At 41.3% G+C, this 18535-nt stretch overlaps 2 protein-coding genes across 2 annotated transcripts in view; both read left to right on the plus strand.

Annotated features, from left to right (window-relative positions):
• The window catches only part of LOC121061857 (programmed cell death 1 ligand 1-like), a 287916-nt gene that overhangs the window by 67866 nt on the left and 201515 nt on the right, over positions 1–18535 (plus strand). The gene's annotated exons all lie outside the window — the stretch shown is intronic.
• RCL1 (RNA terminal phosphate cyclase like 1) overlaps positions 1–18535 on the plus strand; it is a 32232-nt gene that overhangs the window by 1217 nt on the left and 12480 nt on the right. The window contains exons 2-7 of the mRNA XM_040541273.1: positions 1271–1342; positions 2131–2306; positions 8111–8185; positions 9488–9612; positions 12002–12127; positions 18148–18304. Of these exons, the coding sequence (XP_040397207.1) occupies positions 1271–1342; positions 2131–2306; positions 8111–8185; positions 9488–9612; positions 12002–12127; positions 18148–18304 (731 nt within the window). The remainder of the gene's footprint in view (positions 1–1270; positions 1343–2130; positions 2307–8110; positions 8186–9487; positions 9613–12001; positions 12128–18147; positions 18305–18535) is intronic.

An 18535-nucleotide genomic window follows, 5' to 3' on the forward strand; every position in this document is an offset into this window, starting at 1 on the left:
AAAAGGGCAACAAACGCTGATTTACGTTGGTACTTCAACATGCAGTTCTCTCATCTTTTCATGACCAGAGCATTTGCAGTGAAAACTTCTCTGTGAGTTTGCATTCCAAGAGGGAAATGTGTTCACAAGGATGCACTTTTGTGCTGGGAGAGGTCTCACTGCTGTCATACAAACTTTGAGTTTAGAAATTATCATGACAGAGAGCAGAACCAGCATTGCGTGACTGGCGTATCAACAGTATTATGCAAATATTAACAAACTGTAATGTCTGCAAATAGCTCTTTTGTTTAAATGTTCGTTGCATCCTGAAAGCTTATATGGGAAGAAAAGTCAGAGTATCGTCTAAGAAGTGAGATAGAACTTCCTTAGCAATAAAACTACAACTTACTGACCATTATGCAGGTGTTTTTGGTCTTAAAACTAACTGATTTTTGAACTCTGCATAAATTTGTTGTCTTTTGTGCCAAGTCTGTACCAACCTGGGATCCCTAAGAATGAGGCTATTGCCGCTTTTTTAATATATGTGCTTGTTCTTTCCCACATCTGTGAGCAGGATTCCACACAAACAGGAGAAACTGAGTAATTAGCTGGGTAAGCTGCTCTAGGGCGCATGTTAAGCCAAAGCGATGTGATGGGAAGACTTGTGTTTCTCTAGTCTTACTTATGTCGTTGATAATTTTGGAAATGAAAAACTCTGAGATCTGCAGATAGCCAATGGTGACTGCGTTTGTGGAACAGCTGTGTGGCTGTAGCACTTCACAACTGAACAACAGCTTCGTTAAGACTTTGCAGAGGGTAATGGGAAGCTGTGATTAGCTTGTGGTACTTAACTACACAGGGTCCTGTTGGCTAGGATTTTTGCATATATGCAAAAGTGACTTTTGTATTGAGCAAAATGTAAATTGTCAAAGGCTTTATCCTGGACTTGAGTGATCCTTTAGACCACTATGATCAGATATACCAACTTCTATCACCTGCTCTCCTCTTGCTGTGTGCAGGGGAGAGCTATGTGGATAATCCAGCAGTTATCTCTAAGTGCATCTGAGTTGATTTGAGACGTCTGTAAGCATTAAGAGTCAAATGAATGCCTCTGTTCTCATGTGAACTGCCTTTTCTCATGTGGTGAAATTAAACTACAAGTTGAAGAATGAGAGTAGCCTTACTGCCTTCAAGGGAGAGTCATCACAGGAAAAATGTGTTGACATTTTTTACTGTTTTCAGGAGTAAATTTTAAGTAACTTTAAAATTCTTTCTTTGTTCTACTCCTCAGACTTTGAAGCAAGTTTTATTCGCCTCATTGACAAAGTGACCAATGGCTCTAGGATTGAGATAAACCAAACAGGTGAGACCTTTTTCTCTTCTTACTCTGTTCCAGTCTTCCAGACTGTATCACTTGCTTCATTGAATTAAAAACTACAGCTTGACAGGTAAGTGTTTAGATAGCATTGACTGAGTAGATTAGTAATAACCAAGGAGAGAAGCTTTATACTAATAGATATCACACAAGATCAGTGCTCCACCACAGTGCAGTGCAATAAGGAAACTGTATTGCTCAAGTTGAAGACTGATATTTGTTTGGTATGTGGGATCTCCTAGTGGTGGAAGGTCTATCTGAACCAGAGTGGGTTTTTGTACAAGGCAAAGTTTGTACTTGCCCAGACATGCTCAGAGAGGAGTTGGTTTGAGTGAGAAGCATCCCATGTAGAAATCTCAGCTGGTTCTTGTCCTCTCTGTGTTACAGGGGATTTTAAGGTTTGTTGGTCAATAAAGCAGATGGCATACCACTAGATATGCTGAGACAGCAATGTCTCAAGTCTGTTGAAGATTTAGTTTCTGTGGAGGATGCTAGTTGCTTGTTTCAGCATTTTGGCGATTGTTGAGAGGTTCTTGATATGGGGGGGGCAGGGAAAGTAGGAGAAACGATGTGCAAGATAAATAGACGATCATCTGCTTTGACCCATTTATTAAACATAGGCACAAAAGCGGTGTGGTGGAAGTGCTGCCTATCTTTTATAAATTCTACTGTCCCCAGTGTGCTGGTTCACATTGTTGCAAAGTGTCTGTATGCTGCAGTAATAGCTAGTGTGCTGCCGGCACTCTAATTTGATTCCCCCTTGGCCTCCTCCCCAGGTACTACCTTATATTATCAGCCTGGTCTTCTATATGGGGGCTCATTGGAACATGACTGCAGCCCCAGTCGCAGTATTGGCTACTACCTGGAAAGTTTGCTCTGCTTGGCACCTTTCATGAAACATCCACTGAAGATTGTCTTGAGGGGAGTAACAAATGATCAAGTAGATCCTTCGGTAAGTAACAAAATTTAAGTACCAGAGATTTTTTTTCTTCTAAACAAAGTTCAGGAAGAAATCTCTGAAATATACTGTGTTTCTGTCATCTTTCACATCAAGAAGTATTTGGTATTACTGCATCTGTCAGCAAGCTTTCTGAATCAAACATCTACTGAACTGTTCCCTTTGATCTTTCTAAATTGCATTTGGTAATCTACCTTTGGAGTTTTGCTTTTGTACTGCTTCTGTTATCTCATTTGGAAACTGTAAGTGTGATGTGAGGACCTTCCAGTGGTTTACTTCTCCTGTTCTCTTAGAAGTTAGACGGGTTGTTTCTCCCACCCCACTCACGCATTTACTGTAAGAAGAAGAAATTACCTATGAAATTTGAGTGTGACAGAGAAGGAATCTTCCTCTCCTGATAGATGCTGGATATAGTTGTAATTATACTGCTGTGAAGCCTTCTTTCTGTTAAAAGTCACATGGCAGTAACAAATGAAAGTAGTGAAAATACTGCATGTAATTGTCTGATTCTTCAGAAAGAAGCTAAATGGCATAAGTGGATCAAATAACTATGGGGTGTTTGATTTGTTACTGATGGTTTACAGTCCTTTGTTTAAATAGTCTTGTTACAAAAATTATCTATGGGGATCATGGGATTAAAACACTGAGGTAATGGTTATGGGTTATGTTGGTTGTTTTTTTTCGTAACGGCTTTTAGAGAACAGCACTCCTTTTTTTTTTTTTACCTTTCAAATGCCGACTAGAGCCTATTTTCCTCTGAGTAGATGAGGGGAACGCTGTAATCAGAAAACTTAACAGTATTTGTAATCATTTTAAACTGTTTAAATATAATTGCAGATATTAGACAAGTCTCTGAGTCCTGCTATTATTTAGGGCTTTTCAACTGTATTTATCTTGTCACTTTAAAAACTGTGTTCTCTCACCTGTGGCTCTGTGAAACACCCGCATGAGCCAAAGGATAATTGAAGTGCTGTTTAAAAAATAAATCAAAAACAAAATAAAAAGGGAAGCATGCTCTCTAATCTTTCAGTTACCATTATTAAAAATGTCATAGAAATGGTAAGCAGTAAGAATCAAAGTTGTCTTTTTTGGCTGACTGCATCTTTTTCACCACAAGGGAGACTTTTTTTTTTATTGAAGAGTTTAGAGAGGAAGACTAGTCCAATCTGAATGTTGTTTTCAAGTAAGTTTGGACACTTACCTAAGCAGCTGAATCTTGATTTTGGAATTTAACTCGTCTGGGGACTGGCTGGGCCTCGGTCAGCAGGTAGTGAGCAATTGCATTGTGCATCACTTGTTTTGTGTATTCCTTTGTTGTTGTTGTTGTTGTCATCATTTTTCCTTTATTTCCTCTTCTGTCCTATTAAATGGTTTTACTTCTTTTTCTGATTACTCCCTTGCCTCCCTCAGGGGGAGAGACACCAAAAGGCTATGTGGTACTTAGCTGCCTATTGGGTTAAACAATGTTGATCAACAACTTTAAGGAGTTTTACAAGATACTTTGTACAGCACATGCCTCTGCAAGTTGCTGAAACTAAAAGCACAATTTCAAGTGCTGTCTTAAATGATTTTTGTGCTCAGGAAACTCGATTTTAAACTGATTTGTCTTCTCATTGTTCAGTAAGCAGAAGATGCTTAGCAGCCGGGTGAAAATGTATTATTAATTCATGCCCCAAAAGGGGTGCTCAGACTTGTCTATCCATCTACACACTTTCTGACTGTCCAAAGGGAAGAAGGAAAAGAAAGCCACAGTAAATACTTGTGGGTTGTTTAAAATATTCAAGGAGTTTTGCCTGGTGCTCTTCATATAAAAATCTCTCAATCTCAAGTTAGTAGCTACAATAAGCAAAGTATCTGCTTATATTTATTGCAAGTTGTTGGTTTTTTTGTTGTTGTTTTGTTTTGTTTTTTCTCCAAGTTTAGCTTAGTTTCTAAGAGGAATATCATGTTCTTAAACATGTATCTTTATTTTGGAGCTAGGTGAAGTCTGTAGGAAATATCCTTGCATGAGTGAAAGCATCCCTAAGTTAAGTAGGAGGAACACAGAGGCAGCCATAGAAGTGGGACTTCTCCCTCATGGTAGCAGTGAGCAAGTAGGCTGACCCAGTGGGCATTCTGAAATCTGTCAGCACTGAGCTTGCAGCTTTTACATCTGTGAAGACAGCCTCACATATATGTTGGATACAATTGCTGTGCTGTGAGTTTGAGCTTGCTCTTTGCCAGACACCCTCTGGTTGGGAGGACAGACAGAGGGATCACAGTAGATCTCCTGCTGCAGGGAGTAGAAATGGACTAGGCAAGAGAGGGTGTTTCTAAAGCATGGCTAGTGGAAAGAAAGCCTTCAGCTGAGTTCAGTGAGGCATGGGTCAGGCAGAATTCCTGGGGTATAAATTGACTGTGTGTTTGTTTACATATACTAATAGCCCACCAGTGGGTTGCAATGAAAAAGCTCTTTCACGGCTGGCACCATTAGGGATAACTCTGCAAGCAGTAATTGGAGGGATAGTGTGGCCTCTGAAATGCAGGGGAATGTGCACTTTAGCCAGTTTGGACCATAGTAGTAATAATGTGTGTGTGTATTGCATCCTAAATGAGAGGAAGATAAAATAATGCTTTGCTTGCATTTGTCAGGAAGAGGTCTCCATGTGGCTTCAGAACACTAGGCTAAACCATTGACTGGAAGCCTATGTTTGCATCATGCATTGTGTATTTCTACACAACCACTGGTGGGACCTGACCCTGAATAGCTTATGGGACCAGTCATGCATGGGACTGGCATGCAGAGGTGTTATAGTTTTGGGTTTCTCTTTACAAAGACATTCCCCCTCCCTCCCCCCCCCCCCCCCCCCCCCCCCCCCCGAGTGTCTGTTAAGTGCCTTTTTGAAGGGAATGGAGGTGCCATGCAACTCATCGCTGTCTTAGTTTCTTTTCCTTCTCTATGTGTTATGTTTTATTCGGACAGATAATATAATGCTGTGATAACCTAGTTTTAGAATAACTGTTCTTAATGTTCAGGCTTGCAAGTGCTGAAGCGTTTTATAGCTGTGCCTTGGGACTTTCAATTGAAATGATTTTCATGATGGCATGAGACTAGCATATGAAGTTTTGGCTTGGGAGCAATAAATTTCAGTGTTAATCAAAATTCAGCAGTTGTCTGTAATTCCAGGGGGAAAAAAAAGTTTTTCCAACAGACTTGAGTGTTCTCTTTTCTTTAATTTGCTAAACTCCGGTGCATGCGCACAGTCTAGGTCCCTATAACCAAACATAGTGCTGTATGGTAGGGATAAATGCTGTTCTGTGCAGTGTTAATGGCTATGTAGACCAGCTAATGGCTACCTAGGAGAGGGACAAGCATGTGCTGTTGGGTCTCTTTTCTGTTTTCTTTTTTTCTTTGTTTGGTTGTGTTTTTTTCAGCTTTGCACTAGTTAAGGGATTCTGCAAACCATTTGATTCTTTTACTGTTTTAAGGACTTCTTTTAATCACTGACTTTCTTAAAAGTAAAAGGTAAAGGTAAAACACCAACTAGTTTGTGAACAAGCAATGGGACTTGCAACATGCAGCTTTCTGGCATTTGTGGTGAGGTATGCCCTCAGTTGTTTGAAGCCTTTGTTATGGTAAACTTGATGATGTGTTGTCTGCTCTGAATATGGAATAACTTCCCTCCAAGGTGAACTGAAAGATGGTTTTATGGTTGAGTGATAGGCATGAGCCTAGAAAATAGAGTTTTTAGTCTCAGTTCTGCTACTGTCTTCACTTCCAGTGAAGTACTTAACCTCTTCTGCATGAACTCGGACTCATCTGTTGATCAGAACAGCCTTTTCCGCTGCCAGTTACCTTCTCTGCTTAGGCTGCAAATTTGGAACAGTCTCTTACTGTGTATCTGTCTGGTACCCAATAAGTATCATGTCTGGAACTTGTCTGAGGATTGAAAACTACAGCAAGTCTTGAAAATCTTGGAAACAGACAAACCAGACTCGAAATTGATCCAGCTTCCTAATGTTGCCATAACAGGCTTTCTCCAGAGATAGTCTTCAGTCCCTGGAATCACAAAAGTGGATATGGAGGAGGGGAAGGGATTTCATATCCTACATGGTGAAGCTCTTATTTTTTCACTGTTATGTGTTTTTTCAGAAGAAAAAGGGGTAAATATTGTGTAACCTTAGGCAAGCCAGACAAGCACCCTGAAATTTCAGCACTTCAGACAGTGGTATTCCTGTGTGTCCATGTGTGTGCATATGCATGTTAGTGAAGAGTTTTGTTCCAAAAGTCAAGTATGTGTGATTAATGAATAATACCAAGAGGCTGAATTAAGGTAGTAAGGGACTGTAACTTGTATTTCTTATATAAATAAATTTCTGACTTTGTTTTTTAATGAAGACATTAAAATGTTGATACTTTCTACCATTAAAAGCAACCCCAAATCCCTGTCTGTGAGAAACAAAATATGCTGGATAGCAGAATTTGAAAAATGAGAACTGTAGCATATGCTTGTAGCAACTCAGTTAGCACTAACAGGTTGTTTATAGCCTTGTAGATGAGGTATGTGCTAGTGCTTTGTCAGTGGCTTGTACTGTCTGCAAAGCAGAGAGAATGAAATTCGATCGTGGATTCTGGTTGAAACCGTGGGAAGGAGGGTGCTTTTTTCTGACTACTCAAAGTGCTGTCTACCGTGTGCCTGTTTTCTTCTCCACCTGAATTCTAGTTCCTCTTTGGTCATGCTGTACTGGTCCCATCTCTCCCAAGCTGTTTGTCTTGTGTAATTCCTTCTGCTGTGGCACTGCTAAATCATTTTTGTCACCTTCAGCAATGCTACTAAAGTTTCAGCAGAAGAAAGAAGATGACAAGGGACAGTTTTTTGTCTTAGTTAACAAACAGGAGTACCAGTGGCAAGGAAAATCCTGCTGAGACCCAGATTTGGTGAGCACCTGGCTCAAAGGGAGTATGTGGATGATTTGTCACCCACTTCAGATTCTTCTTTGTCAACTGGAATTACCTAGAAGCTTCTGTTTCCCAGAAGCAGATGGAGAGAAGCTCTTGACAAAAGGATGAAGTCCCTCCTGGCAAATGAAGGGCTTCCTCCAAAATATGAAGGTTCTTGCTCTCATCACAGATCTAGCTATAGGAATTTTTTAACAGATCTAGCTATAGGAATTTTTTAACAGATCTAGCTATAGGAATTTTTTAACAGATCTAGCTATAGGAATTTTTTAACAGATCTAGCTATAGGAATTTTTTAACAGATCTAGCTATAGGAATTTTTTAACAGATCTAGCTATAGGAATTTTTTAACAGATCTAGCTATAGGAATTTTTTAACAGATCTAGCTATAGGAATTTTTTAACAGATCTAGCTATAGGAATTTTTTAACAGATCTAGCTATAGGAATTTTTTAACAGATCTAGCTATAGGAATTTTTTAACAGATCTAGCTATAGGAATTTTTTAACAGATATGTCATAAGAATATCGTTTTTTGGCAACTGTTCATCAACAACTGGTAACTGCTCAGAGAAACAAATGAGCAGTTTTAGCCAAAACCTAATAAAAATCAGACTGAGGAAGAAATCCAGAATAGGAAATTCCATCTCCGTAGTTTGCTATGGCAAATTTTGTGAGTAGTGAGATCTCGTGCCAGTTTGAGTAGCTGATCTCTGTGCTGCATTCCTGTGTCTGCCCTTAGAATACCTAGGACAGAAAAGCCTCATCCTTGTTAGGAACCTCATAATTCAATGATTTTTAAATTACTGACTTACATAACTTCCAATATAGAGTCTGCTTTTTAAATTTTATATTTTGTAGGTTGATAACCTTAAGGCCACAGCTCTGCCCCTACTGAAAAAATTTGGAATTGATGGTGAAGGTCTGGAAATCAAGGTAAGAAAATATTTTTCTTTGCCAGCACAGGTTGAAATGATGCTTTGAACAGCTTCATGGGACTGTACGCTTTTGGGCAGTGTGACCATACACAGAGAAGGGCAGTGCTTGCTGCTCTTTCTCTAGCAGATATCTAGTCACATCACACATTAAATTGCCTCTCCTTCTTGGTAAGTGTTAAATAGCATGGTAGCCACAGTGAGTACTGGTCTGTAGTAGAAGACATGCGAAAACTATGGTTAGAGAACATATCAAATACGAGTGACCTTCTTTGTTTCCTAGAGATTTTTGCAAATTAAGAAGCCTTTTTGCTTTCTTGTTCCTCATCACTTAATGTAATGTCCTGTTCATTCCACCTGTTTTTGTTCCATGCTTAGAGCTAGTGAGAAATAGTCAAGTCTTTTTTACCAGCAGAGGAGCTGGATCCATATTTGGTTGATTAATGTTTGCTTCCAGTTTAGGAAATAACAGTAAATAAACTTTCCTATATAGAGTACACTTTTCACAGGCTCAATAAATTTGAGTGAGGAATAGGTTTTTAGGTTCAAGAGGAAATTATAGTCTTTCAAAATTAAGAACGCTCATTTAAAATGTATGAAGGCCCTGCTTGTGCTAACACTCTTTACGTGCTCCACCATGTCCTCCCAGTTCCTCTGCTAACCCTGCCAGTGGCCCAGAACCCCACTGTAGTGTTGCTGCCACCATCAGGCCCTGCACCAGTGAAGCTACAGCACTGCTGGTCTCCAGATCCCCACAGCCCTCTCCATCCTGTCCCTGTGGGTGTTCCCAATGACCAGGGCCAGGGCTGACCCCTGGCTAGGGTGGTAGGACCAGCCTGGGATGGCCAGGCCTTTTTGTGGGAGTGAGTTCATTTTGGTCTCACCTAAGCATGTCAAGCATCAGAGAAATGACGCTTTCTTCAGTCTTCAGCAGTGAGGTACAAATTCGCAATTAGAGACAAGCAGTACGCCAGTGTTGTCTCTAGTAAAGGCTGGGGGGGGTTGTTTGATTCTTAGTTTTTGATGGTGTTTTCTAGTGTTTGTTTTTCCTCCACTGAGAAGCCATGCCTACTGTACTTGAAATGAGAGAGGTGAGGAGCGAAAAAAAAATCTTTTATTGCTTATAGGTTTGGTGGAAAAAAAACTTTCTGCTTTTAGGATGTCTTTTTCTCACCTGCGCTCACATAGTGCTGGTAATGATAACAATTTATTTTATGTGAAATAAAAGCTATAATTTTTGAGCATGTATATACATTATTTGTGTTCTTTACTAACCTGTTTTTTCCTCCATTATTGTTTTTAGATCAACCGGAGAGGAATGCCTCCCAAAGGGGGTGGAGAGATACTGTTTGCTTGCCCAGTGAGAAAGGTCTTGCAGCCTATTCAGTTCACAGACCCAGGCAAAATCAAGCGCATCAGAGGAACTGCGTATCCTTCTCTTACCTTGGTTTTTAAAAAAAATGCTTTTAAAGAAAAAAGTCTCCCAGCTTAGAAGTCCCAGAAGCATACCTGTGCCACTGAGTACACATGCAGACAACACACAGTGACTTTCCACAGAATGAAAACAAAATTGGATTCCACCAGCATGTCTCAAAAGCACTGTGTTAACAACACTGTTCAAAAAGCAATAGTGAACAAGTAAATAAATCTAAAACTGAACAGCACCTTTCACAACCTTTTCAATAGCAAAAAAAATAGTTAAAATACCTTCCATGATATACAAAACAGTAGTAAAATAGATGTTTTGTCTGTAAATCCAGTAATAACAAATGTAGTTTTGTTATATGTCAGATACTTGGCATCTTGGCTGTTAATGAGTCTAGCGGAATGTTGGATGGGAATTTAAATTTGAGTTCAGTTTACACCTCACTGCACACGTGAACTAAGCTTTCGGTTGTCTTACCAAAAGCAGTTTGTTAGCTCTTTGTCTGCAGAAGTATCATTGGACATAGAAGTGGGGAGGGATTTACTCCCTCACAAAGAAAAGGGCAGAAAACGTAGTTAATGTCTTTTTGTTCTCTTTTGCTTATTGCTTCTATACGATACGTCATGAACCCGCTGTCACTATAGGAAGAAGGTGAAAATACCTCACAGCAAGGTATACTAAATGTTGTAATTCAGGAGCTCCAGCTCTCTTGAGAGTTGTCCAACTTGTAGTTTGATTTGCAATTATGAGAATCTCAAATGTGGTCTGACTTTGATCACTCAAAAGGAAAGCAGGAATGGGGGCAGGTTTCCTGCCAGAGGCACAGACTTGCAGCCTATTCCTCCTTTTACAGTATGCTGTCATAATTGTATACAAGAATGGGACACCTTGATCTCTGTCTTTAACTGCAGCATTTGGTTGAGTGCAGTGTTGCCAAGTGAGAGCAGTTTTACTGTGTGCATGGGCTGTTGAAAAAGAAAGGGGGCAGGTCAGTGTGCTTGTTGATTTTTATGGTCTTCAATGAAGAAAGTAAATTTTTTTTGCCCTGTTTGTATCTGTACTAAGTAGTTCTATGTTCCTGTGTGATGGAGGGAGGAATGGTCATGGCATTAGTGACATTTTTATAACTTCACTTCAATACACAGTACGGTCCTGGGTGACTTTTACTGGAGTTGGTTGATGTATGTGAACTACAGGTTTTCAAACTCCCGCTTTCCTTTGACTTCTCCTGGATTTTTTCTCAGGGATAAAGGCTTGCTTTTGGTAAGCCAGGTGAGGGGCTCACTTATTTGAGTTTGGACTTGAAGTGGTCCTTCAAGCCAGTAGAAAACAAAACATTTAGACACATAAGTGTTTTGGTCTTTTTATATATGCATTTTTGTCCCTTCAAGATGCAGCTGAACAATTCTGCTCCCTTACAGCTGGGGAGCTTGTGTTGCAGCAGCTTTTTATACTCACCCAAAATGAGGAGTGCAGCAACTGAAGAACGATCAGTTCTCTGATTATTATTTACTGATTTTGCCCTTAAGAACTTAACACTTCTGGTCTGCCTCCTCCACAAGGGCATACAATAGAAACTTGCATAAAAGGAGGTTTTCTTCAGCCAGCTGGTAGGTTTGAGAGATGATTTCTGTGTTGCCATGTGCATGTAGGTATAGGTGTCTGGTTAAATGCAGAGCATGAGTCTGTACTAGATGGGATGGAATTGGGAGTAGAAATGTTTCTTACATGTTTGAAAATCTATTGGGAATATCACTGAAATGGCACGTGAGTAAAAGGGCACAAAGCATGTGCAGGAAGGTGGTAGTCTCTTCTTCCCCAGAACATTTATCTCTGAATGCTGAGTGACTAGATAACCAGTAAATTTAATACTTTCAGAGCACTGCAAAACAGTTGGAGAGAGCAAAGGTTTTTCCTTTAGCTTTTTTTAAATTTTGTCTTTGGTGAAAACATGTAATTTCAACTGTCCAATTTCTCCCCAGTGGAAATGAAAAGAAAGGATTTCTTGCTGCTAATTCAGAGAAACTTCACCCATCAATATCATTTCATAAGATATAAACAGCGTGCAGGACTTCCTGCATCATAAGAAACTACAGGATGAATAAATAGCAATTTAAAATTATTGAAGGGCATCTTTAAGACAAATTTTTACCTAGTCCTAGTCATGCATAATAGGTTCTTGTGTGCATTTCACCTAAGATATATCAATGAAAAGACTATAGAAAGCACTAAGCATATGTTCTTTAAATACCAGCTGTGCTAGGAAAGTGGAGTAGCATTCATGGATGAATGCATAGGACAAAAACGTTTTCTGAAATAATGCATAGGGACCTCTTGACCACTTTTGTCTTTTTTTTTTCATGATCACAATTCCTTAGCTCAGAAATGTAGATACTCTGTCAGAGTGTCACCACAGATGGCAAACAGAATGGTGGAATCTGCAAGGGGCATCCTGAATAAGTTTCTCCCAGACATTTATATCTACACAGATCATATGAAGGGGGTCAGCTCTGGAAAGTGAGTATCCAACTATTCGCAGGTAACAGAAATGCGGTTTGGCATTTGTTTGTCTGCTAGTATACTCTAATCTGTAATTTTATGAGCTTTAGACCATGATTTTCTATTCTGCTGACATGAAATAAATATTCCTTACAGGAGAAAATGGAATGATTCACTAGATAACTATTGTTTCACTCATAGAATCATCAAGGTTGGAAAAGACCTCCAAGATCATCTGGTCCAACCATTGCCCTACTACCAATGTCACCCACTAGACCATGTCTCCAAGTACCAGGTCCCACCTTTTCTTAAACACCCCCGGGGACAGTGACTCCACCACCTCCCTGGGCAACTTCTTCCCGTGCCTGACTACTCTTTATGAAGAAATGTCTCAATTTCTAACCTCAACCTCTCCTGGTGCAACTTGAGGCCATTCCTCTAGTCCTGTCACTAGTTACCTGTGGGAATAGGCTGACCCCCAGCCCCCTACACCTTCCTTTCAGGTACTTGTAGAGAGCAATAAGGTCTCCCTTGAGCCTTCTCTCCTCCAGACTAAACAACCCCAGTTCCCTCAGCTGCTCCTCACAGGACTTGTGTTTGAGGCCCTTCACCAGCTTCGTAGCCCTTCTCTGGACACGGTCCAGGGTCTCAATGTCCTTCTGGTACTGAGGGACCCAAAGCTGAACACAGTACTTGAGGTGTGGCCTCACCAGAGCTGAGTACAGGGTCACCGCACTTGTCCTGCTGGCTACACTATTCCTGATACAAACCAGGATGCTGTTGGCCTTGGCCACCTGGGCACACTGCCAGCTCCTGTTCAGACGAGCATCAATCAGCACCCCCAGATCCTTTTCCTCTGCATAGGTTTTGAGGCACTCTCCCCCTAGCCTGTAGCGCTGCATGGGGTTGTGGACAAAGCGCAGGACCTGGTACTTAGCCATGTTGAACCCTGTCCCATTGGCCTCTGCCCATCGTTCCAACCTGCCCCTCTGCACGGCCTTCCTACCCTCCGGCAGATCAACACTTACCCCCAACTTGGTGGCATCTGCAAACTTACTGAGGGTGCGCTCAATTCCCTCATCCAAATCATCAATAAAGATATCAAAGATGGTGGGCCCCAACACTGACTCCTAGGGAACACCACTGGTGACCAGTCGCCAGCTGGATTTCTCTCCATTCACCACCACTCTCTGGGCCTGGCTGTCCAGCCAGTTTTTAACCTAGCAAAGAGTGTACCTGTCCAAGCCATGGGCTGCCAGCTTCTCCAGAATACTGTGGAAGACCGTGTCAAAGGCTGTGCTGAAGTCTAGGTAGACTATGTCAACAGGCTTTCCCTCATCCACTGGCCAGGTCACCTGGACACAGCAAGAGATGAGGTTGGTCAGGCAGGACTTGACTTTCATGAACCTATGCTCACTGGGCCTGATCTCCCTGTTGTCCCCCATATGGTGTGTGATTGCATTCAAGACGACCTGTTTCATCACCTTTCCTGGCACCGAGGTCAGGCTGACAGGCTTGTAGTTCCCTAGGTCCTCCTTACAGCCCTTCTTAGAGGTGGGCGTCACATTAGCAAGTGTCCAGTCATCTGGGACCTCTGCAGATGACCATGACAGCTGATAGATGATGGAAAGCAGCCCAGCAGTCACATCCACCAACTCCTTCAGCACCCTCAGGTGGATCCCATCTGGCCCCATGGACTTGTAACAGTCCAGGTAGAGCAGCAGATCTCTGTTTCCACCTGAACTGTGGGGGTTTCTTCTACTCTCCATCCCAGACTTCCAGGTTGGGAGGCTGAGTTCCCCAAGGGTAAGTGGTCTGGCTAGTAAAGACAGATGCAAAGAAAGCATTAAAAACCTCAGCCTTTTCCTTATCCTCAGTAGTTATGTTCCCCCCTGTATCCAGTAAAGAATGGAGATTCTCTTTGGCCCTCCTTTTGCCTTTAATATGTTTATAAAAACATTTTTTGTTAACCATAGTGGCCAGGTTGAGCTCGTGTTGAGCTTTGGCCTTCCAGATTTTTTCTCTTCATATCCTGGCAACTTCCTTGTACTCTCCCCAAGTTGCCTGCCCCTTCTTCCACCAGACATAAACTCTATTTTTATCCCAGACACGCAGCAAAAGTTCCCTGTTCAGCCAGGCCAGTCTTCTCTACTGCCAGCTCATCTTATGGCAGGTGGGGACAGCCTCCTCTTGTGCCTTTAAGATTTCCTTCTTGAGGAGCATCCAGCCTTCCTGGACCCCTCTGTCCTTCAGGACTGACTCCCATACCAGTGTCCTGAACAATTCAAAGTCTGTCCTCCGGAAGTCCAAGGTAGTGGTGTTACTGATCCCCCTCCTGACTTCACCGAAAATAGAGAACTCCACCGTGTTGTGGTCACTCTGCCCAAGACAACATCTGACCACCACATCTCCCAGCAGTCCTTCTCTGTTCGTGAACAGCAGGTCTAGCAGGGCACCCCCTCTGGTAGGCTCACTAACCAGCAGTGTCAGGAAGCTCTCAGGAAGCTGTCTTCCACATACAACAGGAACCTGCTAGACTGCTTCCTCAGGGCTGTATTGTATTTCCAGCATATGTCTGGGAAGTTAAAGTCCCCCATGAGAACAAGTGCTGGCGATCGAGTGACTTCCATCAGCTGCTTATAGAACTCCTCATCCATCCCTTCATCCTGGTTTGGTGGTCTATAACAGACCCCCAAAGAAGTCCGTGAAGCGTCCCAGGGCATAGCTTGAGCCTGCAACACCCGTGTGCAGTGAGGTGGGAGGCGAGTGGTGCAACTGCTAGGCTACTGGCGGCCCCTTATGGTAGGGGGTTACTAACTGTGTGTCTTTTTAAAGAATGCAGTACATTGTTTGTGCCCCAAAAGACAAGCTGAGCTCTGTTTGGTTTTAATCCTGTTACTCTGGAGTGAGAGAAATTATGGTCAGAGGTGCATTGGACTAGTGTTTAAATATGACTATAGACTTTCTGATGGAAATGGTAGTATTAAGGATGGGACAAAGCTGTTTTCTAAAGTATTTGAGCTATATGGGTTGTCCTATGCTTTACCGTGACATAAACAGCTGCAGTAGTGTCCTTTTACCAAGAAGAACTGAACATTTATTTGAAGTATTAATTTACTCTACTTCCACAGATTTTTGTTTGCTTGAAGAACACAGATGTGTTGCATATGATTCAGACAATTTTACTGATACCTGCCAGCTTTGTTGTCTTGTCACTTTTCTTTGAGGTTGAAGATCTGGATAACTAATTTATTTGTCTTTTTTCTGTATGCTCAAATCCAAGCATGCACACTTTTTCGCTGTTTCTTCTTCTTGAAGTATTACCTTCGAGATACTATTTTAGTTTCATAAGCGTACACATCTAAAATTGTTGACTTTAAAGTATTTTTCCTTTTTTCTGATTCTCCATCATATTTAATATTCCAGGATAGTAGGTGTTGTGGCTCCAGACTGTTAACAGTAATCAAAATTTTGAAACTTCTTTTTTTTGGAGGTATGAAGTTTTGGGGGTCTTTTTTTGTTGTTGTTGTTGTCGTCATGGGTTTTGGTTTTTTTATATCTCTCTATGAAGTGGAAAATTCAAATTAATTTGGGTAGCACCATTACTTTTTATACTTGCACAATTAACCAATGCAGAGGAATACATAATAGTACGGGAAGAAAAAATGAATTCCCCTTTCCATCTTGCTGGTGCCGGTCACTCTCTGCTGCTGCTGTGCTGTCTCATTGAGCACGATTATAGTGACACTTCAGAAAAGTTTTTCTTATTACCTGGTTCCTGTTACTTGTGTGTATATGTGTTGGCAGGACAAGGAAGGAAAGTAAAACATGTCTCGTTTCCAATGCTAATTCCCAGGGATGAGTAAGAACAGCAGCCTGTCTGTGCCCAGCCCAAACCAAGCTCTGATTTCAGAATACAGGATCTTGAACTATATCCCTTGCACAGTGACAAAAGCTTCAGGAAATAGATCTGAGCATCTTCTTCCACCTGTAATGTCTTTCTGAACAAAAACTTTCTGGTTCTGTTTATAGAATTTGCAGAAGAATGTTTGTGCAGATACTTCCTAATCCTGTCTGCGTATGGATGAGGCACTAGATGATTTTATTTTTTGTCTAGGCAATTTGCCACATGCTGCTGAACGCTAACAAAATCTGCTCATAGGTATAATTACTAAAGGATATATGTCGAAGCTGTAGCCCCTAAGAAATAACATCTTTGACAGTGTTCTTGTCTTGCTGTGTAGATCTCTCAGTCTTTCAGAAGAAGGAAAGAAGAAAAGAAACATCTTTAACATATTTTCTGTGTTGCTTAGCAAGTACAGACAGTTGAATATATGTGGGAATCACTGATAGCTTTTTGTTCACTCCCTAATGAATTGCATGTAAAGGACTTGTTCTTCTTTGACACTGGAAGAGTGTGTTGTGATAGTTTTACCCTGCTGGGCAGCCAGCCATACTCCGCCACAAGCACTCTTTCACTCCCCTTCCTCAGAAGAAGAGCGGGGAGAAGAAAGTATGCTGGGAAGGAAATGAAGTCTCAAAGATTGATATAAGGATAATTTAATTAAAGGGAAAAGAAAATGGGGGGGGGGGGGTGGTGGTGTGTGGAACAAACAAAGACCATGTGGAAACACAAAGGGAAGAAAAAAAATTCTCTACTTCCCATCAATGAGCAATGCTCAGTCACGTCCTGGAAAGCGGGGCTTCAATACATGTAGCAGTTGTTTGGGAGGACAGTCTTCATAACAACAGCTGCACCTTCTCCTTCCCCTTTCCCACCTTTTATTGCTGATTGTGACACCACATGGTGTGGAATATCCCTTTGGTTGGTTTAGGTCAGCTGCCCTGGTGATGTCCCTTCCCTGCTTCTTGCCCACCCCCAGCTTGCTGGTTCTGGTGGGACTGGAGGAAGTCCTGATGCTGTGCCAGCACAGCTCAGCAGCAGACACAACACTGGAGTGATACCAGTGCTGTTCTAGCTACAGGTGCAGAGCACAGCAATGTATGGGCCACTGCAGGGAAAGTTAACACCATCCCAGCTAGACCCAGTACATGTGTTTACTGGTGATTAGGCTTTGTTTTTGTGATTTGTTGGTGTTGGTGGTGTTCCTTACTGTTCTGGGTAGGTTTGGGGTCAGTGGGACTATTTTAATTAAGTTTAGGTAGTGGAGGCAGCAGGAGTCCAGAACTGTGGGAAATCCTGTAAGTGGAGGGAAGTTAAGTTAACCTTATTTTGAATGGCTAGCTGTTAGTGTTCTTCTAGAGTCTATAAATACAAAGATCTTGTGTTTTTTTCCCTTGTTATAGCTATCTGATTTCTGAGCAAGCCATACTCAGACATCTGTTACTTTCTTGTAGCAAAAGTGTTTCTTAACACTCACAGTAGCATTTTTTAGGATCCTAAGCTCTCAGTAAAATGCATTTTTTTCTTCAAATTATATGTTCAGAATTCTTGTGTGGTTGTAATGATTTGTATGGTATTGAACTGTAAGTGAAAAGAAGTGATTGGAAATTCAAGTAATATGAATCAGGTTCTTTCATCCTCCTCCTTGATGCTAGGGCTATGGTCTGATCTTGCTACGTGGTGAAGCTTCTAGGGAAAGAGATGGATCCATAAAGAAAGTCAGTTTTGTTTTTGTTTTTGAACATAACAGAGAAGAAACTCCAGATACTTTAGAAATGTTCATCAAAGATGAATTAAGTAAATGTGAAAGATACTGTTTTGTTTTGCTTTTTTTTAACAAAAAGTGTTATTTCTGAGGCTCAATTTTTTTGTTTTTTTAATTACTTTTCTTTAAAGAGTTTGTGCCAGGAATATCCAGCACAGTATATTTGGTGCTAATGATACTGGGTTTAACTTCTAAATTAATGTTTTTTTCAGGATGAATGAAATGTATAGAACAGGAATTTTGTCAGTAAGTCCACATTTCCAGTAGTGTCGTATGAGTGGAGCTGCCTGTGAATTGAGGAGGAGGTTCACATTTCTTCTTGGCTTCTTACTCAATTTTGTTTTCAAATCAAATGTGCTTTTCTTACAGATCTCCAGGATTTGGCATGTGCCTTATTGCAGAAACCATCAACGGCACTATTCTCAGTGCTGAGCTAGCCTCAAACCCTCAGGGCCAAGGAGCAGCTGTGCTTCCTGAGGAACTTGGCCAGAATTGTGCTAAGCTGTTGCTTGAGGAGATCTATAGGGTAAGTGGCCAATTTGCTGAAGGGGAAGAAGGTGATGATATATTGATGAAGCAACAGGTGATTTGGGGTACCCTCAGACAGGCTGAGTTCCAAACAGAAAAATGATCTGATGCTACAAGCATATTCTTGATCCAGATGAGGAGTGGTTTTGAATGGTTCATTTGCTAGTATAATGAGTTACTCTGCCATGTTATTTCTTGTGTCCAGGATATGTTACTACAGATCATAGCA

Source organism: Cygnus olor, chromosome Z (genome assembly GCF_009769625.2).
Source record: "Cygnus olor isolate bCygOlo1 chromosome Z, bCygOlo1.pri.v2, whole genome shotgun sequence".
Lineage (NCBI taxonomy): Eukaryota > Metazoa > Chordata > Aves > Anseriformes > Anatidae > Cygnus > Cygnus olor.